At 50.6% G+C, this 22,070-nt stretch overlaps 1 protein-coding gene across 1 annotated transcript in view; it reads left to right on the forward strand.

The window, feature by feature from the left end:
• The window catches only part of LOC119446427 (GAS2-like protein 1), a 179,333-nt gene extending 160,824 nt beyond the window's left edge, over positions 1–18,509 (forward strand). The window contains exons 2-5 of the mRNA XM_037710853.2: positions 11,830–11,937; positions 12,820–12,913; positions 13,691–13,772; positions 14,371–18,509. Of these exons, the coding sequence (XP_037566781.1) occupies positions 11,830–11,937; positions 12,820–12,913; positions 13,691–13,772; positions 14,371–15,646 (1,560 nt within the window). The 3' untranslated portion in view covers positions 15,647–18,509. The remainder of the gene's footprint in view (positions 1–11,829; positions 11,938–12,819; positions 12,914–13,690; positions 13,773–14,370) is intronic.
• Positions 18,510–22,070: the final 3,561 nt, after the last annotated feature.

Below are 22,070 nucleotides of genomic sequence, written 5' to 3' on the forward strand. Positions count from 1 at the left end.
AACCCACTGTATTGCTGAGGCCCCACTGCGATCCGAGTCTATTGTGCCGGACGGCGCGTTTCACGTGTACGTATTAGTGTTACTGCATGGCTGTCATACCAGAAACGCAGACGGGAGTGGCAATACTGCTGACGACATCTCGAGTAACTATTAAGCGTCATCCTTGTGTTTCAGCATTCAGTATTCGATATCAATTCGCCACTCGCAGCTTTAAAAATACAAAAAATAAAAGAAATACACATTTAAGAGCTCCGTGTCCTCTCTGGTTAAACACTGTCCCACCAGGTGGCCCCACAAACCAGGCTGCTCAAGTTTACGCCTGCGGAATACCGGGTTTTGAAGGCGCAAGCTCGCTCAAACCGCACGGCCTCCCGCACGCGTTCGAACGCGCGAAAAGCTTCACACGTTGCACATAGGTGCACAAATTTCGGTTTGCGCGTGCGAAAGCCGTGCGGGTGGAGCGCGCTTGGCCGGAAACGTGGACGACAGTAGCAAGGCTCTTACCGCCATCTCGTGGCGCAGGGCTTGACTAGACAGGGCACAGAGCCGTTATTGCAATGTCCAACTATATTCTACTTATCTGCTGGTGTAAAGTTTCCACACCAATGTAACACGAAAAGGTATCGAACGCGTTGTGTCTGGCGTCACTCTATGTCGCTACTAGCATTGCTAATGCAGTCCACGTCTCCAGTCGCCCGGTATTCCGTAACTTGTGAGATGCACAAGGCCGAACTAGAACTCTCATGATTTTCGAATAGTAAAACCTCGTTACAACGCAGTTGAAGGTGTAGCCAGAATTACTTACTTCGTTATATCCATTACTTCTTTATGTCTGTTATATGTACTGCACTGAATCTTAATGGGCATGTCAAGGTGAATTTCAGTTACTTCGTTATCTCCATTATTTTGTTATGTATCGTTTCGTTATAACCAGGTTTGACTGTATATGGTGTCATTTTCTCCAGTCATCTATTTGCAAGGAAGGGTGCGGAATGGAGCGACTCTTCCGTCCGAGTGGCGCGCGGTGTTCAGGAACAGCGCGCCTGACGACAGCGAACGAGGAAACGAGGCCGTCGGTTTGACGAGAGGGCGAGACGGGTCGGCTCTTGGCCGTGACCGTGGCCGCGAGGTTTCGCGTGCACCTCGCATCCGTCGCCGCCGCCGCGTTGGGAGTTTGTGTGCGGTTCGCGCCCTTCCGCTACTTAGAATCAGCCTAGCTTGGTTCTGGGCCTCGGTTTTGTTTACGCTGGCGTGGATCGTAAATCTGCTCGCCAAGAGGGGGAGGGAGGGGGGGGGGGGGGGGGGGCTTTTTTACACAGCTTGGCGCTCGACGAGCGCGGCCTGCGTTCGACGCGCTGCATCTCGTTCTCGAATGCCCGCGGTAGAGAAGACACAGAAGGTTTACGTTATCCTTGAACTAATTCGGTGCAGTTAAGTGCCAGTTTTGGTCTCGTGTAGCCTACGTGCTCGGCACCTATACCTTACGAGGCCCACACCGCCTCTCACGCAAGTGCACGGAATGCTGCGAACTCGGTTTTGGTTATTATTCATGAATATAATAGTGCCTGTGTTCCAATACTCCCCGCAGACGGCTGAATAGACAGCTAAGCGGAGAGCGCCCATCTTATGTATCGCTACATTTCTTGACGAAGCCGCCACAAAACACACTTTCGCGAAGATAGCATCGAGCTCAAAAACGATGCAAGCTGGGGACGTATTCAGGGACGATCACTTTCTGCGATACTATCGCCTCGGCCATCAGGCGCACGCTGATTGGCTGGTTGAGCAAAACTGGATTAGCTGATTGGCTGGTTGAGCACGCGAAGGCGCTAGTATTGCCGAAAGCGATCGTCCGAGAATGCTTCCCTTATTTACTTTGTTGGGCAAGCAAAATGGCGGCTGAGCAGAATCTCGACGAGAATAAAGGTGAAGGCTGATGTCCCGGCGCTAATTCGCGCTTGATTTCGCCTGTGCGTCAGTGTGAGATCAGTTATTATGACGTACCGGATCTTTTTTTTCGCGTGATAGGTTCGTTTTGGCTGTGGGACAGTTTTCGAAATGTGCTAGTTCTTTTGGATTACAATGTACTTCGTATTTACTGATAAACTATTAAGTGTAGGGGTCCGAGTACACGACATCGTAATCCACGACTCAATGGCGAGCTGGCGAGAGAACTGCGAAACTGGTGAGAGTGGCAACCGAGCAGTCCATGCACCTGACATCACTGTATACTCGAGACAGCCGGCACACTAAAGCGGCTCCGCGTCGGATCACTTTAGTGAACTGTGGCTCCAGTTAACGGGCAACAGACAAAGCAACCCCGTTGTCACCTTTTCCGCGACTCGGTGAGTATAGGGGGAGGTCAGTGGCAGCCATGTCAGCCACGGAGACCGATGAGGTCATTCATTCCACACCACAGCTCGCGACCTAGCTTATACGTCTAGGGCGACAGCTAGAAACGCGTAGCTGCGCGCGCTTGTGGCGCGGGCTGCTATTTTCGGTTCAAATTACCCGCGCTCGGCACGCAGCCTTTCTCGCGCGCGGCGCCAACGAGCGGGGATAATCGTATCATTTCCGAAGCAGCTCCGCGACGTGGGGTCATTAGTGCTCCCGAATTAAACGACAAATCACGGGTGACTGCGGTGCCTCTTAGTCGCGGTTCGATGCTTGCTTGCTTGGTTGCTTGCTTGCTTGCCGGCCTGCCTGCCTGCCCCTGGCCGTGGGTTGTTGCAAGGGTACAAAGTCAGCCAGGGTGCCTGACCTCGACCGCGAACCCGCAGCGGCGACGGTTGCGCCTCAGCATGCTGCTGACACTTCCTCTGGCTCGCTATAGCACTGCCGTTGTTGTGTTGGCACGTTCATTGCACTGTTCGTGCGGGTTGGTTTGTAGTTGGTCACTTATAGTCGTCGCCCTTTCCCTGTCCGTTGCACTTGGCTTTCCCTGTTGCGGTTTCCTAACCGCCGCCAGCAGCGCAGAGGCAAGAGCAGTCTTTGCACCGTGCAGAGCCCATACTGCCGACTGTGAAGGCCACCAGAGGCGGTATACTGTTGTCCGTGTAGCCTTTTAGACTTTATTTACACAGTACGAAAATAAAAGGTCCGTGCAGATGATTGTCGCATCGTCGACAGCGCAGCTCTAAAAGCGAGATATGCGCGTTTGGACGTGCGACACCTTGGGCATATTGCTTCTCGAGCTGTTCAGACACTTGGTCGGATGTGGTCGTTGGTACAAGTATAGTCGGGTCGGACGATGATCTACGAGCTTTTGTTTCGCGCGTTCGTTACGCTCCCTTCGATTTGGAGTGAGTTACACTTTCTGTGTGTACGATGTCACTCCCCCCTCTATAACCCTCTCTCCAACCCGCTCTCTGTCTCTCTCTCTCTCTCGCGCACACACACACGCACACACACACACGCACGCAGGTGGATGCGGGCGACGATATTATTGTACCGGGGTGCGCCAAGTGTGCCGTTCCCCGAAGCAGGTTCAATGGTCGTCTCACTTCGCTGGACCTGAGACAGACGTCGTCGCCGCCTAGCACCTCAGCGCGTCGCTGAGCGACAGCTGAAAGCGCCGCCCCTGTTCTAAATTAGGAGCTTCGTTATTTAATTCATCTCCCGCCGGGTCGTAACCCTTCTTCGTCGTCTGCTCGGACACTGGGACCGCGGAACGGCTGCGTTGGCGCGATCTCAATTTAGACACGCTTTAAGAGTTTTCACACACTGAAGCTGCGAGTCTCAAATACAATGTTTGTCACGAGTTTCAAATTAGCACTGTGTGACGACGATCTGTGTCTTCCGACACTATATATTACCGAGCTGCTCTTTTAACGCGTCTGGTGGTCCTAAGTTCAAGAGAGTGAGGATCGCTGCCCCTGCAATGCAGAAGTCGAACATGAAAGCCTTTGTCCAAGTCTCACTCGCATTGTCTGACATTCGCACTAGATGTCGTTCTCGAGGCGCTATTGAAGTTCTTAGCTCAGTAAACTATTTCAGTGACTCTGATACTCCCACGTTCACTGACCCGCGCTTAGTTTTGTTTTTTTCATCATCCTCCCCCCCCCCACCCCTAACCCCCTTTCTTTTAACACACGCTCGCTTTCTTTCTCCGCTAGTTATTTTATCTTTCTTACCACCCTTACCGCACAAGATCATGGAACCTGTTCTAGGCACGCCGTCAAAAGGTGTGACTGTGTGAGTAGGCATGAGTGTGTGCTGGGTACGTACGTACATTGGCTGATAGACGTCTCCGTGGGCGCAATCAGCGCTCGGGATGATTGCGGATGGCTTCCTTAGGTAAGCCGCCGTGGTCTTCGCCTCTTATCAATGATAGGCTGTCGACGATGGCTTGTGCATAGCCCTTTTAAGAACCCTGATTTGGTGACTCAGATGCGGCTTTACTTGGAGAGGCCGCTAAGTGCAGTGACCTGTTGCGTGGATCCGTGCGAGCTCGAGTTGTCGTATAGTAATCTTGTACATTCGTGGAACATATCGATAAAACGAGGATTCAAAACTACCCAATTTAGCTGGTCGATGAAGTCCGGTATCGGGTGTTCAATTTTTTTTCGTCGCTATCCACACAACTCTTCTGTATTTATGTCTTTGTTTGTGACGAATCACCCAAGCATCGCGCGCCTTTGGACCTATCTGAACGCCCTTCACTCGACCCTGAGAAGGTCGTCGCGATAAGCGGGTGCGGTCGGACGTTCGCCCGTTGTTGGTCGTCGTGGATGCGCACTTGGCGTTATCTCGGAGGGTCCGTCCGATAAAGACGCCAGCTTCCGTGCCCTTGCGTCAGCCTCTCTGCATGGACGATATAACGGTGGAGAAAATGTGGTTTCTAAGTCGCAACGTGTATTCTGGCAGGCGCGTGTTCGCTTAAAGTTCCCCAACAAACCCCACGCTTCGTGTCGTTTAAGAGGACACTATAGTTAAAGAATACTAAGTGAAAGCTGCATTGGTTACTTAGGCTTCCGCAATAGCAAAACGCGATCACACTTTTGGCGAGCGGATACTTGCCGAGCCATGACGGGAGACGAAAACTAAAGACGAGTGCGCCAGCTTGTGCTATTGACATTGACAGCGTTTAGTCGGGCCTAGTTTTAATCCATTGTCGAATTAAGTAGTTAGTACAATGTGATCTTTGTACACAAATATCAGACTACACTCGAAGTGAGCTGAATGTTCGATCTATTGAGTTCTGGCAACATTTATTTGCAACTAATGAACATTCTTCTGTCGGGTGAATGCATATAATTTTCTGAAAGAATACGTTACTGATATAACCTGATTTAGTGTTGCTCAATAGCGTCCCCTTAAATCAGCACTGCATTCGAGGTGGGACCGTTCCTGTATCTGCCGCAAAAATAGTTGGGTGCTAAATAAAATGCTAAATAAAAATTCGACTTCTCGTATTCGAATGAAATTATAGCGATGTTGTCTGCTCAGCACCGCAGCAGCAGCGGGGGTGGAGGCGCGACGAGGCGTTGTCCCCCTTCTAGTGGCACTAGTGACTGCACCAGCGCCTCCTCCTGCGTAGTGAGAGACCTCGATGTTCAGGACGGTCACATCATGCTATAGAGGGCCCAGAGCTTCGATTGCAAGGGTGTACGCTGGCTTCTAAATCTGCCACCCGTATTCTTGGCCCGCACCCCAGTTATAATACTCGGTGATATAAGATGCTAAGACAAGACCAGCCGCGTACAGCGTACACAAATACTCTAATAACAAAGCAGAGTTGTGGAGTATTGTTGCTCTTAACAGTCATGAGGTCTGTACCCAGGCTAGCACGGCCTCGCAGAACACGCACGAACACACACACACGCACGCATGCACAAACACACACGCACATGCACGAACGCACACACTACGCGTACACACACACACACAGAAACATAAAAATACATGCGCACGTTCACGCAGGCCGACGAACGCAGCGACAAGATAAATACGCGCCCGCGTACGCAGTGCGCGCGCGCCACACGAGCCGCGCACGATGAACGAGGTGCAGCATTCCTCGGTCGGCATCGGCAGGAAAAAGGGAAAGCACCCCCGCCTTGTTGGTGTGCGTGGCTCGTGTACGACGCTACTATTCTCGGGTACGCGCACGCACGCGACCTTCCTCACCCGCCGGGCTTGCCGTCGCTTCATTCCAGAGGCACCCCGCAGATAACCCGCGTGCGTATAGCACAGCGCCTATTTTGAAAGCGCGCGCGCTTCCTTTGTATGTGGCATGCCTTCTTTCAGTACTCCACTTGTCCCTGGCCCATACGGTCGCACGTGGCAGCTGGCGTGGGCTCGCATTTGCGCGGTCGCGAGTTTCGCTATCGGAGAGCCTATAAGCCAAAAAGGAAGAAGGTGGAGAAAACGAGTAGTTAGCCGAAGAAACCGCGTGTAAGGAGTATGATAACGTATAATCGTGCTTATGGACTATGAATTTAACGTAGTTGGGATACTTCCCGGTGCCACCGCGCTAGTCTCTAGCGGCCACCTGACACGGAGTGTGTGTGTACACACTTTAAGACAGCTGCAGCAAAGAGATCCGCGCAGCTCTGTTCATGGAGAATGCTGCTTAGCAGGATTGGGCCACTGCGATCAAAGAAGGAAACCGAGTATCTGAGGATGTTGCGATAACATCTGATTACAAGACTGCGCGATATATCTCTGTAGGTTTTGACGGGCCCAATGCGCACGCACTAGCTGCGTTTTTACCAACTGACGTTTGCTATTTTCCGGGTGCGAATTGTTTTAAGAATGTATAGTCCACGAAGCCGTGCCGGCACTCAGGTCTCCGCGCTGCCGCGCAAGGCGCTCGCCATCGTCGTCGAGTCGTAGTAATCATCGCAGTCATATAGTAAATCTCCCTGTGACTCCGTCTCTGTGCGTGCCTATCACCATATCGATCTTTCCGGTCGCCTTTGCCACCGCGGAACACAAAGCGCCGAAGCTTTCCGGGTAATAGACCCCCACCGAATCGCTCGCATACAGGCAGCAACGCTCGAAAGGCATCAGTGTATAACAATGCTTCAGCTCCGAGTCGCGAGCCATATAGAACCCGAGATTCCAGCAGCTCCGAGCTTGCGAGGCGCCACGCACTGACGGCCGTGATTGTCGTGCCAACGACCTCGGGGTTTCCGAATGCTGCTACTTCGGTTCTCCGAGCGGGCCCTCGACTCCCGTGCCGAGGCAGCACGTCGTACCCCTTTTGATGCAGAAGCAGGGTCTCTTGGGGGGGTTGCTAGCAGGAGTCTCGGGAGATGTGGAGGGGGGGGGGGGGGGGGTTGCATCGTGGCCGTTCATCCCTACGCAACGCTCCACGGGATAAGCGGCGCCGACGACGGGTCGCCGCCTTTTCTGTCTTGGTCTCGCCTCCTCGGAGCCACGCCGCTTGCCTCCGGCACAAAGCCGTAGCACACAATCGAAAGCAACGCACCAAAGGATGCCTCGGAGAAGAAAAAATGAAAGGACAGAGGGAGGGAGAGGCTGGTGTGCGAGGTGCTGCTAGGAGCCACGCGAGCTCCACTGTGGCGATGAGGGAGACGAATACGCGCGGGGTTATTAATGGCGCAGCCTGGAAGAGCCCGCGGTCTTCGCGCGCGGGCGTCGGCATTGACAGCTGCGGCTGTGTGGCACAGGAAGCAGCTTGCCGCCGTTGCGGCTGCCGCCTGCGTTTATAAGCGGAGTTCGTGAAAATGCTTACAAGTGAATCTTCTTGCCATCGCTGACTGACGCCCTCTCCCACTCCTCTGCCTGGATCCGATCCCTCACTTTGTCTTCGATCGTGTCGCCGACGAGTTTGCGGCCGGAAGCGGTCTGGCCATTACTTTATTTCTCTGGCGCCATCCGCCGATCAGATAGATATGCGCCTAATGCTTGATGGCCTGGGCTATAGGAAGAAAGTCACAAGGAAAACCGACCGGAGGAAAGATCAAAACAAGTCATTCGTTCTGCTTTGCTTTTTCGCCGTCGCCGTGAGGTTCCGTATGACGTCATTTGGAGAAGAAGTCGTCGCCGGTGGTAAGTGGTTCTTGAGGGAAAGGGAAAGGTTGGCGCTATCTTCTGCAGCCCTTGAGGGAGCACGGCTCAGCGCCAAGTCGTCGCCGCGCGCCGAACGCTGTATGTGCGAGTGAAAGGGCGCGAGGGGCGCGTCTTTCACGGGGAGTGAACGCACGGCGGAGAACAAACGCGCGTTCTGCGCCGTGCTCGCTTAAGGGCTGAAGAAGTAGGCGTCTCTGTTCTCCTTCACAATCACCATGTATGTAGAGCAAACGCGCCTTCTTCCGACGAGCGAGAGGCCGTGGGGGAGGGGGAGGGAAGGGAGGCGACGTTTAGCTGCGGCACGCAGTGCCTATTTATATCAGAGGCTCCGGCAACAGTCACCAACGCCGCACGCATTTTGAGCGAACGCGGGCAAAACGCCGATGGCGTCGACAACATATCTGCGTGTTGCGATGCTGCTGCATGTCCAAGTTTATACAGCTGATAAAGCTAATATCATTACTCCGTATAGCTCTCTACAAGTTTGCTATCGCAATTGATGCTTCGCCTTTCAGGTGAAACTGCGACAACTTTTTTTTTTTCCTTTTCTTTAGGAAAAGTAGTGAGAAATCCAGTTTTCGCTCACTGGAGATACTTAACATGGAACACGTTCTGCACTGCCGATTCTCATACAAGATTGGCGAGAAAGAAAAATGAGCAGAAAGATGGAGCAACAAGGTTGACAGGAAACGTTGAAGCTGCTAGTGTTGGCGCGTAGGACAACAGGTAAACTGAAAAGACATTTTGGAGAGACCTATTTGTGGCAACGCGCTAAAAGTGATGATAATGATGGTATGATGAATGTTTGGTTGTAGCTCGGCGTTTTCATGAAATGCCTAATCAAAGCACGCCTATACACTAGACTTTATTAATGACGAACCAACACTCAAATGGTCCGTTTTCTGCGATTCGAAGACGGCACTGCAGAGTTTGCTGTCAGATTTCGGCGCGGTTCGCAGGAACAGTTGGTTTTCGAAATCACAAAGGCCATACACCACTTGACTGTGAAATGACATGAAATCATCTTTCAGTGGCTACCAAGTCACTGTGCAATCACTGGCAATGAACGCGCCGATCAAGCTGCTGGTTCAGCTCATGTAAAAGACAACCGCCTATCGATCCCGTTATCTAGGACACATGCTGCAAGGATGCTCCGCCTACTTACACGCCAATGCACTTCATCAGAGAGTAATAAACCACATTTTATACACGCCCGATTATACACTTTGAGTCCAACCTTAAGCCTTAGACTTCCACTAAGACTTCCCCGAAGAGACGCGACCGTTCTGTGTAGACTATGGTTGGGCGTCGCGTTTACCAATGCCTACGCGTTCCGCATAGGGATGGCCGACAGCGCAGCATGTGGCGATTGTGGGGACGCGGAAACGATTCGTCGTATTTTTTTGTCAGTTCCCACAATACAGTGTGCAGAGACAATCGCTTTCCGTCGTGCTGAACCAGTTGGGCGACCAGCCTTTATCGGAAGAAAGAATTCTGCATCATCGGCGCGACTCAACATCGCATCAGAAGGCCGTGCAAGCGCTTCTGCGCTTCCTGAAATCGACTGGCCTGTGTGAACGTCTGTGATCGGAACGCCTTTACTGTTACCTATACCTTTGTGTGTTTTCTTCTTTTCTTTCTCTCTCTCTCTCTCTCTCTTTGCGCTCTTTCCAACCCCTATATGCCCCACCCCTGTGTAGGATAGCAAACCGGAAACTCGCTTCTGGTTAACCTCCCTGCCTTTCTTTCTCTCTCTCTCTCTGAAGATACCGTAAGTGTGGTACTGAACTCGCGGTTTCTGCCTGTGGGAAATACTTTATCCGTTTTATCGGCTTTCACCGGGGCTACGGCCGTTGTTCTAGGGGCATATATAATGTTATTAAATGCCTTCGAACCACGATTCAGCTCATTTCGCATGCATTAGGATAAAAAAATGTGGTTGATCCCTCTTATATAGGAATCGGTATAGAACACGAAAGTGAAACGTGTCTTCACAGAAGTAGTGTAATGTTTATTGCACATTGATATATAAGGTCTATTGGTGTTTTGTGGCTAAAGCGCCCTTAGGCGTTGATGCACCCACGCTGACGCCTGGTGGCACGTCTCCTCCATCACGACTACCAACGTCGATGACCATGAGCAACCGTCGTGCATATGGAAGCTGCACTACGCTGCACACGCTAGCACAACGCGAAAGACGAAGCACGTAACTGACACACTAATACAACGCGCAAGACAAAGCACGTAACTGAATCGTCACCGAGTCAAATCAGCGCGTACAGCGCGTCGTAATTGCAGCCTCCGCGATCAACTTCAGAAACATTTTCAGAGCTAATTGCGGAGGCCACGCTCCGCTGTGCTGAGTACGGTGAACGCCACAACCAACGCCACCTAACCAACGCCACCTAGGTGGCCTTGGTAGTGCTTCTTGATGCCAGCGTCCCTTCGAATGCTGGCATCGAGGCGTCGTAGAGCTGAGACCACCGAAGCGTTCACTGTCGGTGCGCGTTAGTGTCATAATGCAGTACTTCTCTTTTCTGCTCGTAGGCGGCGGCACCGCCCCGAGCAAGAGCGCGGGTACACGGAGGAGTGTTAGATATATAAGGCGCGTCTGTGTAGCTCTCTGCAAATGCGTTTGTGGCGCAATGGGTTAAACGCTCGGCGATCTATCGTCGCGGACCGAGAGGTCGTGGGTTCGATTCCCAAATTTTGCATGTTTGTGGAACTTTTTCTTCTGGTTTCTTTCTTTGTATTATGCTCTATGACGTATTTCCGTGACGGAAATACGTCATAGAGCATTTCCGTGACGGAAATACGTCAGTGAAGTCTTGGTGGACCCCGGCATAAAACACTTTCGTGTTAAAAAGTTGTCGCAGTTTCACCCGAAAGGCGAAGCATCAATTGCGATAGCAACTTAGTAGAGAGCTATACGGAGTAAGGATAGTAGTTTTATCCGCTGTACAAACTTGGACATGCAGCAGCACCGGCAACACACAGCACTGTTGTCGACGCCGTCGGCGTTTTGCCCGCGTTCGCACGAAATGCGTGCGGCGTTGGTGACTGTTGCCGGAGCCTCTGATATAAATAGGCACTTGGTGCCGCAGCTAAACGTCGCCTCCCTTCCCTCCCCCCCCCCCCCCCCCCCACGGCCTTTCGTGCGTCAGAAGAAGGCGCGTTTGCTCTACATATATGGTGATTGTAAAGGAGGAAAGAGACGCCGACTTCTGCAGCCCTTAAGGGAGCACGGCACAGAACGCGCGTTTGTTCTCCGCCGTGCGTTCACTCCCCGTGAAAGCGCGCGTCCCTCGCGCCCTTTCACTCGCACATACAGCGTTCGGCGGCGCGCGGCGACGATTTCATCTCCATTGACGTCATACGGAACCTCACGGCGACGGCAACGGCGACGGCGACGCCGACGGCAGAAATCTGCTTTGGAGTGTCCATATAATTGCTATCGCAATAAAATTAAGAGCAACTAAGACAGCAACTTATTGCTTACTAAAGCCATGCGTGACTGGTACGACTACATTCACTGCCACGGATCAACAGTTGTGAAACATGGGAAACCAGCGTTCTGACAGGTCATTTATTGCCCTGACGAAGTCCCCTCGTCGAAATGTTGGCGCCAGCTTGAGGCTTATCTTGTTCATTCGCTGTCGATAAATTGTATTCTCCATATTTTGTGGGCCCTTTATGTTTGTGTTGTTTGTCATTTCATGCCAACGCATCATTGCTACCGCTATAGAATGTGTGTTCGACTGCTGAGCCTTGCGTTCTTTGTGTCTCGTACAGGTCGTGGACCTGCTGAACAGGTGTACCTGCCCGTCCCAGTTCCCAATGATTCGCGTCGCGGACGGGAAGTACAGGATTGGAGACACCAAGGTGCTCATCTTCGTACGGGTGAGTATAGTCAGTGCTGAATAGTTGGAAATTGTTGAAGAAGTTGGAAACGGATAGCGGCCGTGGCTTGGCCGTTTTCAGTGCTTGTGACGTTGGTGTGATGGAGTGCGACGTGTTGCCTGCTTTTCAGAGGGAGAGCTGGTGGTGCAAAGACAGGAAAGTTCCATCAAAGTAACTGTCCGATTGGTTACCCTCTACTGGGTGAACGGTATAGTTGAGAAGATTGTCGTAGCAAACCGGCAATGTTGGTACTGGCATGATGACATATGCGAGACTTTAAGTACGAACATAAGCCATGGAGGTCATAGTAATATATAGCGCCGCGGATCCGAGCTTGTACTGACGATATACACGTCAGACTTCCCGAGTTCCTGGAACTCTCGAACTTGTTTGAGGCTCATCTCTTTTTGTCTCCTCTCTTATTCAGTGTAGGTCAGCCCTGGTTCTGGTTAGCTTGTTGCCTCCATCTCTCTTTCTCCTTGTTGGCTTTGACTCTTTACGGACTGTCGTGCAAATGGGACAACGTGGTGCGGAATAGTGTGTGTGTGTGTGTGTGTGTGTGTGTGTGTGTGTGTGTGTGTGTGTGTGTGTGTGTGTGTGTGTGTGTGTGTGTGTGTGTGTGTGTGTGTGTGTGTGTGTGTGTGTGTGTGCGTGCGTGCGTGCGTGTGCGCGTGTGCGCGTGTGCGCGTGTCAAACTCCTTAGTTCCTTACCACAAGGACTAAGGCACAATGTTGCAGGCGCACGAAAACTTGTGCCTTTCTTGTTTTGCTATGTCGCTTTATGAGGCTGTTTGTTTCTTTCTTTGTAAAATTGAGCGCCAACTTGCACTGCGACCTAATCGCTTACGGCATTCCTTTTCCCCGTTGTGCTTCTCCTTGCAGATACTCCGCAGTCACGTGATGGTGCGCGTGGGCGGCGGATGGGACACGCTGGAGCACTACCTCGACAAGCATGACCCCTGCCGTTGCAGATCTGGTGAGCGTCGGGCGGGCTGTTTCTCCACGCGATTTACTGCGGGATATTGGTACCTGACAGTGCCAGTCAAAGCTGCAACAATCTCTCGATCTCATTGGACTACCTTTAGTGTCTGAAAAAAAAAATTCAGTGCCATTCCATGTACTGTACGTCTAAACTGAAAGCACAATTACAAGTCCTCTGAATATATTATTGTGTGTTTCTTGACGTCAATCTCAGCAAATACTGCGCTTGCGGTGTAACATCCAGACGAATGTGCACTGGCAAACCTCACTGTCCTTCCATAGAAAGAGTTCTTCAGCTCAGAGCTCCTTTTATCAGCTGAGATATCATTTTGTCAGCTCTTGGTGCGCAGCAGTGTTTAATCTAGTAGCTGGGAGCTGGGGTGGTTGGATGCGCTGGTCTAAATTGATCACAAAAAAACGACATGCAGCTAAACAATGCGTGTGTTTTCTTCTTTCCTGTATGCGAATTATCCTATAAATTCGCGAGCGACTTGGACTTTCTGTACTAGCTAGAAAATAGTGGTAACATATCTTGGTCTGCTTAAGGAATCCTCAAGGCATGGTATTAGTGCGGAAGAGTGCACCAGTTCATCATCACTTCGTTAATCTGTCTTATAAAATTAAGTACGAAGCATTCTTCGAAAATTTGCACTGAAGGCACGTAGGAACAATAGAGCTAATTCTACTCTCTCTGTCACAGCTTTTGCCGGAGAATGTTAAATGACCGAAAAATATGAGTAAACTTTACTTTTTTTGTTCTTTCTTTTCACAGGCCACAGGACATCGACATCGGCTAGGCTAACCATGACTCCCGGGAAGGGTGGCAGCCCAACCATGCAGGTCACATACAATAGGTCAGTGCCGCGAAACTTTCTTGTACATTTGAGTTCCAGTTCATAAATTGTGACATAATGCATCGACCGGTGTGTTCTTTGTGACGACACGTCAAAAAACCTTATTTCAATTGAGATACTAACCTAGCAAATTTAGCAATTATAGCTCTGTTTGGTGCATAATGCAAACTTCTGTTGCTGTCTGATATGCTTATACTTAACAGTAAATTTTGTTATAAACGCGTGTAACGTTTGAATTGTTGCTTCCTTTCGTACTTCGCCGCGAAATAGCTTTATGAATAAATAGCGCGAAAATGTATAAGGTAAACCCGTCCTCACATTTATCCGTTACCAAAAGGAGGGCTTTTGTTCATGCTAATAACAACCCTGTGCGCAGAACGTGACACGTTTAAAGTGCAGGGCAGGGCGGCTAAGAGCATTTCCTAACATTCTCAGCTGCAACCCGACAATAACCATTATTTTCTGTGACTGAGTTATCGTTTCGCGGGAATTTGATACGCTAATACTCTTGCGAAAGAATTGCAGCTGACGTTCTCGATGCCCTTATTGCATCACGCGCACTTCTCAACCGTGACCGGTGTCGTCCCTTCTTTCGCAGACCTCCCGCACCGAGCTACCCTTACGGGAGCACGTCGCCGCTGATGTCACACAGGGGCCTGCCGCACAACAACTCTCTCACCGGCGACCACGACCGAGACCTGACCCCATCGAGGATATCGCACTGCAGCGACGACTCGACCAGCTCGAGCAGCGGCGGCTGCGGATTGCCCTCCGACAACAGCAGCGAGACGTCCGAGGGCGAGTTTACCAAGACGCCCGGCGGATCCCGCAAGTGCTCGCCGCGCAAGATCGCCAAGACCGGCAACGTCACGCCTCAGCCAGGAGAGTTCGGGAGCACCAACGGTTCCGCCCCCTGGAAGATGGCACCTCCGGACCGACCCGACTCTGCCGGAGGCCTGCCACGCTCGCACGACGTCGCCGACAGCGGCGCGGCGTCAGCGGACGAAAGCTACGCGTCGTCGGCTTCGCCCACGGCATCTCCCGCCAAGACGAACGGAACGACCTCGTCTCCGAGGCACTCGATCTCCAGTGCTGGGTCCAGACAGACGCCCCCACCGTCGGCGTCGTCCGCCAAATCCAGGATTCCCTACCTTGCCCCACCCCACCGGGCCACCAGCACGGAGAACCTGACCACAAACGGCTCGACGTCCCCTACTCCTCAACATCATCAGCAACAACATTCGTCCAAGCAGCCAACGACCAACGGGCGCGTCCGACAGTCGTCGACTCCGCCCAACCCGAACGCTAGGCGTCGTTCTGTGGACGCCGGACTGGCCACTCTGCCCCGCTCCAGGTCTCACAGCAGTGAAGGGAGCATGATTGCCGACAAGGGCTTCCTCACGCGAGGCGCTCCGGGCCGCTGCTCCTGGAGGAGTCCTCCCCCGGTCCGGACCTCGTCGCGGTCCGGCGCCTCCGACGGCGGCGCCGGCAACAAGACCTGGGCTTTCCGGCAGCGCGGTTCTTCGAGACCTGCCCTCACGCCCGACCTGTTCACCGAGCCCGGCTCCAAGAGGAGCGCGGCCCACTCGAGCCCGACCAAATCGCAGAGGCCCAACGTGATATCGCCCCTGCTGCAGGAGCTGCTGCGCGAGAAGGACCTCGACTCGGACGACAAGATCCTAAAGAAGATGGAGTTCATCGTCAACCACTACCGCTCGCGTCTGGACAGAGGCGAATGCGGTGAAGCCAACGGCAGCTCCACCCTCCCCAAGGCTTCGCACACGGCACCCACGTCACCTGACAGCTTCTGCAGCCCGCCGTGTCGGAGGCGAGGCTCCAAGATTCCCATGGCTACTTACTACGACAGGGACTAATCCAAACTGTTGTTCTTGAAGACTCTCTGCTTAGAACTGCTGTCCGCCCCGTGGTGTGCCGAAAGATCATCGGTGTTATAACGGGTTCGGGACAGTTCAAAGGGGGAAAAAAAAGCAAGTTGGTTGCCAACACGACCGGCCATCTCTGACAGGCTGGAATGCCGCTGTCGAGAATTGCTTTCCTCCTGACAAGAGGATAAGTTGTTAGATGCTGCAAGAGAGCGCTCCTGCATGGCCTGTTATAGAGTGATGATTCACACCATCTTACACACAGATAGCTGCGGTATGCGTGTTATCGTGTGAGTTGCTGAGTTTCTTGACAACGGGAGACCTGCAAGACGGGTGAAAACTACTTTGAGTTTGGCATCGCAGCAACATTTTCTCCGCGTGTATGTAGCACGTGTGGCCCACCTGTAATCACAGCTATAGTTAACAAGTCGCAACAAATCCACCTGTTGCATGGCGCAGAAGTGAAAGAAGAAAAAAAATACAAGAAAGAACTAGCATGCGCTGTTGTTTCGGGCAGATGCGCTGCCCGGAGCTGAAGTTTTGTTTCACGAGATCAAACTTTATAGCGTTACCTGAAACGAAGCTCGTACGAACACAGCAGTAGTCGTACCAGCCCGAGTCTTGAGCCCGAGTCTGGAGAAGTACGAAGGTAGAGTCGTCGAAACGGCTTACGTTATAGGGCGACCCTGGGAATGACGCGAGACCCAGTAGAATGTGGTCGTATAATAACAAATGCGCTCAGGAGCTTTTCAAAACACACACGCAACAGATTAACAGTGTAGATATATTTTTAAAGTCTATTTTACCCGGCACGACCTAGCGCAGGCAGTATAATGACTGCGTTACGCTCGAGCCTTCGCATTAGTACAGGGAAAGAGAAATAGAAGTGGCAGTTAGTGAAGTGTCTCGAGAGAGAGAGAGAGAGAGAGAGCACCGGCGTTTAGCAATTTCGAGGCGCTTGAGAATAAGTAACATGGCATTTAACGGAGCAGTGCACCTGAGACCTTTTAAAGTTCATTTTGCTGGCTGGTTCGTGCGAGCGCCGCTGCCAATACTGCCCCGAAGCGGGTCGGATGAGTATTGGTCAAAAATGTGCTTTATTTTTTAAATATTTCGTTCGGGACGAGTGCCATGCATGATGTACGTGAAGAGTTTATGAAGAGTGTTTGTATATTTGTTTTTTTTTGCTTTCGCTGAAGCAGCAAGACAAATGGCAGTGCGCTTGTTTTGCTCTTTTGTTTTGTTACGATCCTTCTATTCATTATCTCTCGTGTTCACGCAAGCAGCTGATTTTATCTTTATTTTAATCTGTATAGCGGTCGCAATCGGCATCACATCTGACCCAGGCGCACATCTTGAAATGGCTCGGAAGTCGTGCGTCTCCCGACGATGATCGATTCCGTCGCTTCTTCTAGTCTGCAGGATATAAAACACAGATGCACACGCGCTGGTTTCTTTTGAGACCAACCTAACTATAAACCATTCACGACGAGTACGAGGCTTCCATGTTCGCTGGCTCTTAGGCCCTTGTTTATCGCTCTGTAAGAATTCTATTTACAAACTGCAGACGTCACAGTAGGAATGTCTGATGACAGCTTTTAGATTGAGGTCGAGTGAAAGACTAAATGGAAGGTGAAGATGACAGCAGATGCGATTGCGAACGACACAAAAGCGTTCGTGGAAAGACGGAAACTTGGAAGCGGCCAACAGTGACCGAACAAGGAAATACTCTGCCCGGAGACAATGTTTCGACAAGGAGGACCTGTATTCTTCAGGGCCCTGACGAAGACAAGCACTTTTGTCGAAACGCTGGCTCCGTACTGAGGATTTTCTTGTTCGCCCGCTGTTGGTCACTCAGCGAATGTGGCGCATATTATGTGAAATTTAATGAACCCAGATAACTGTAGCTGCCAGTAAACTGCAGCTATGAATTTGATGGCTTCAGGATAGCCACACTTTCTTTCACGGCGTGTCAGCGTTGTCGCGGGATAGTGACAAGGGCTCGGGCGTTGTACTCGATCGATGGCGAGACCTTATTTGTTGTGTAGTGTGTGTTTCCGCAGACCAGGCACGTGCAAACACAGCACGCGTTTCGTATTCACCAATGTTGTTCACTTGTCATAGCTCTGCATGAAACATCTAGTATATTTCCATCACTGCACAGAAAAAAAAAAAATACAAGAACGCAGGCATTCGACACTGTCTGTTGGTGTGAAGAAGGTGGACAACGCACAACCGATTTCATTGATTGTGGATTCCGCAAGCTGTCGAAGTCGGGCTTGGCTTCGTAAGTCAAGATTATTTTGGTTATTAGAAGTGATCGATAGGTCTCGCTTTAAATGACGCCCGTGTTGTTTGGCAGCTGTTATACTGACTGCACCTTGGTGGATTACACCGGACCCTTCCATAGAAAACAAAAATTAATGAGTGTGGCATAGGCTGCGCAAAGAAAGTTTTAATGTTTATTAGACCGCTGAATTGAACCCGCGCAACTGACGCTGCAGTTGTTTGTACATAATAATAATTGTGAATGTTTAGGTGAGAAGAAGACTGGGATGCACGGATGGTGCAGCTGGCACATTGTGAGAAGACCTCGCTTACTGTTGGCGCGCGTTAGACAGCGCGCTCAATTTGAAGTGCTGTACACTGTTACTTAGCCTGAAAAAAAAAAATAATTACGCACCCACACGCCAGGCACGCCGTGTTTGGGTAAGCACGCCATCAAAAATAATATAACAAAGTGTTTTTTTTTTTTTCTAGGAACTGTCAACTTGGTCATTGTTGTCGGTATGCTTTGTCGTTGCCTATACCTCAGCTAAAATTTTGTAAATAAAAGTTCTGTTTTTAACAAAAACGTTGGGTCTCTCTTGTTCACTGACGCGCATTATTGAAACACGAACAAGGCAAGTGAACTGTAGAACACGTCTTAGGCATTTCCACATACACGGGGCGCTAAACAGCAATTATGAAGGGGCACTAAAGTTTAGCTAATAACAAAGCTAGGCATTATCGGCAAATCACGGTTCTGGTGTAGCAGAGCCGCTACATTTACAGTATAGTACGAGGCTCAGTAAGAACAGAAAAGAGGCAAAATCGAAAGTGACCCATACCAACCCTGAAATTACCATAATATAATCCCTTGCAGGGATTTCACCTTCTACGCTTATGTCTATGTAACTGCTTATTGTAAAGTGTTTATCCTGGAGGATAACTAAATTGCATAATGGAGGATCAAAATACTCAACCTAGCAGGTGTTGAGCACTTTTCCTTCGTCAAGACGGCCTAAATACGACATCCATGATGCAACACTGAAGTACTGGTGCTGATGATTCGGTGAGTAATTAGTGAAAGGGAGACTTGTCCTTCCCCCCCCCCCCCCCCCCCCCCCCCCCCCCCCCCCCCCCCGCCCCCCCTACTGATAAGCCTTTTCCTGCGAAATGGACGCAGTGTCTTCAGCGAATGCTTTACCATTACGAACTGATTTGCGATTCCTCATTAGTGTTCTTTTAAGAGGAAGCCTTAGCTCGAGGCCGACTCCGATTTCCTTGTTCAAATAAATGTAAAACGCAGACATACTTTCATGAGACAACAGCTGGACCGATTTGCATTAAATTTGTTGCATTTGAGAGAGAGAGAGAGAGAGAGTAAAATTCTACGGACTGCAGCTATCAGCGTTTTGATTTAGGGCATGGAATGTTTTACAGAAGCTCCCGGAAAGTAATCAGCTAAAAAAAAAAAATTGGTGCACGATATTTACGAATGTTTAGCCCCGCAAGAAATAGAGATATTGCAGTTCTGTTAATGAATTTAGAGCGGCCAAATTTCGCAATTTTCACGAATTCCTCTAAAAATAAGTTAAGAAAATTGATGGCCTAAACATAAAATTCACTTCCTACATTCATTCGATTTGAAGTTCTTTTTAATTTTTTTTTTTTCTTGTAAATGCATAGACCGCATCCAGTTCGGCGCAGTGGTTGTCGAGAAAAAGAACTTCTCAGTTCCCGTGTATTTAGACAGGAGCCGCAGAGCTAAAACTTCCTCTTAAGCTATGGTAGTTGGTAAATTACGCTTCTTGAATGCCAAAGATGTCAGCCTCTGCCTTCAACAGAGGCCTGGCGAGCCATAAACGGTGCAAAAACCCTCTCGAAGTCGCGTATCCTACGCTGGTCTCGTGATTGGCCCACCAGGTGTCGCCACCTTTGGATACACCATTTCCAGGACCGGCCGTGTATAGTCTGAAAGTATGGTGAAATCGCGCGGATTGGCTCGAGGGTCTCGAAGTTGTGTATTACAGAAGTGTCAGGACACTTCACTTCTCCTCCTTCTTCACTTTTATGTACCTCAACAACGTATTCGCTCAATGCACGCTCTGGCCCCATTTTGTTCACCTACCTGCGTTCTCCACTCGGTTGCTTCTTTAAGTTGAAAAAAAAAATTGCTGTTGAGGAAAAATTCGTCCCGGACTAGGGGACGATATTTTCGTGACCTACGAAACTTTCCTTAGGAGCAACCCGTATGGGTTTCATTTGTAGCTCAAGTCAGACAATTCTCCTTTTGAGGATATTTAACGGCATATCCCCCTTGAAACATCACGGCGACAATAGCCTGCTTGAGCCAATGAAGCTTTACTACATCTATTGAAGTCTACCATTTTGTCTAACTCTACTCTGTATAATCTCTGTTCATTAAAGACTCAATGTCTATACTGTAAGGTTACCAATGCCTGTAACGGCCCCAGTTTCCCTTCCCTGCTTTTTCCCCCCACCAATACTGTCTGTTGATTATCTCGACCGCTGACCAGTTGACACACCCATAAGCTTTGAACTTGAGTGCTTCTGAAAGGCGTACGCTTCCTTCGGTCCTGGCTTTGTGGATGTCTTGGCATTTCCATTACAACGCGCGGAGGCGCGCATATAAATGTGCAAGCGCCACCAACCGCTCTATATAGTCACCTGCTACCGAAGCCTGGCAACTGTACGCTTACCAGAGGGGAAAAACATAGCACGTGCTCCACTCTCGCGCGTTCTACTTAACAGAGGACCACACTGTACACCGCTTATACTGTAACGCTCCGCAGCGCACACGCACTCTTTGTTTACAAACACGCGGCTCTCGCCTACAAGGCGCGCGCCGGGTAGGGAGAGCGGTGCGAAGCCGCGGCACCACCCCGTTGGGTGGAGATGAAGGGCCGCGATTCGGAGGCATAAAAACGGGTGCGTGTGGCTCGGAGAGAGGAGGCGAGGCAGGGTCCGTGAGGCCCTCGCGCGGGGGGTTATAAGGCGCGGAGTCGCGGCACGAGGTAGTATTTGGAACCCGAGGTCGTTGGCACGGCAATCACGGCCTGGGGGCTCGCGACCCGAAAAAAACCTGCCCTCCGAGGGTGCCCCGCGGCATCCCCCCTCCCAACGCCCGTGACCAAACAATCGCGGCTTGGGCTGCCGCTGGGCGGCTTCGGATAGCTTAATCCTGAACCTCTTAAAAACTGGTGGTCGAGGGGAACCGGGCATCGCAACGTCATTGCGAGAAGAGCGCGAAAATTCGCACGGAATGGTGAGAAACGGACACATGCCTTGGGTCTGCCGGTTGAAATTTCTGACACCTAAATCGAATGTCACCCGAAGAGTGAATGAATCAATCATTCAATCGATCAAGCAATGAAATGAACTTTTATTTGTCGATGAGAAACGTGGAGGTATTGCTGAAAAAGCTGCACACTTCAGCTTGACAAGGCTCCCCCCTCCCCTTCTATATGCAAAGTTCGACAGCAAGTGTGGGTAGTGGTACACTTCTAAGCAATGCATGTTCAGGAAGCAATAAAACGTGCTAGCTAGGTAAACGGATGTGATACGGAAATTAAAAAAAATTATGCAGAACAGATTCCTGATGTCTGTCTATGTATGTGAAGCTTTCTTGGTTTTGAAGAAGGGCGCATTGAAAAACAGCACATGATACTTGTGGTCTCTTTATTTACAGATTGCGGCGTGTCCATGGTCTCGGGTCGTTTGATTAATATTATTCGTATTTTTTTGTTTTCGTCTGCAGCGGTCTGGATATTCCGAAGGGGCGCCACGGAGAATTGAGAGAAAGGGTCTTTTTCACTCTCTTTTACATACGTCTGAAGACGCCAATTGCCTCTTTCTGATTGTTTAGTAGTTCAGAGTATTTTTCCCAGTTATTTGTGAAATGAAACCCCCCTTGCTACTGACGAAAAACCCCGTGCATTTAAATTTTAGATCGCTTGCTATTATGCACAGGCGTCTTAAATCACATGAGTGAACAAGAACACGAACAGCGCACAGCCTTTATTTAGTCAAGCGTTGCAGTCGTGGACCGGGGCCGATGATATATTCGCGAAAGTTAGAGGCGCGGAAGGGTGCAGGATGTGTGGTCCGAATTAGGCACTATATTAGCCGG

Source organism: Dermacentor silvarum, chromosome 3 (assembly GCF_013339745.2).
Source record: "Dermacentor silvarum isolate Dsil-2018 chromosome 3, BIME_Dsil_1.4, whole genome shotgun sequence".
NCBI classification, from domain to species: domain Eukaryota; kingdom Metazoa; phylum Arthropoda; class Arachnida; order Ixodida; family Ixodidae; genus Dermacentor; species Dermacentor silvarum.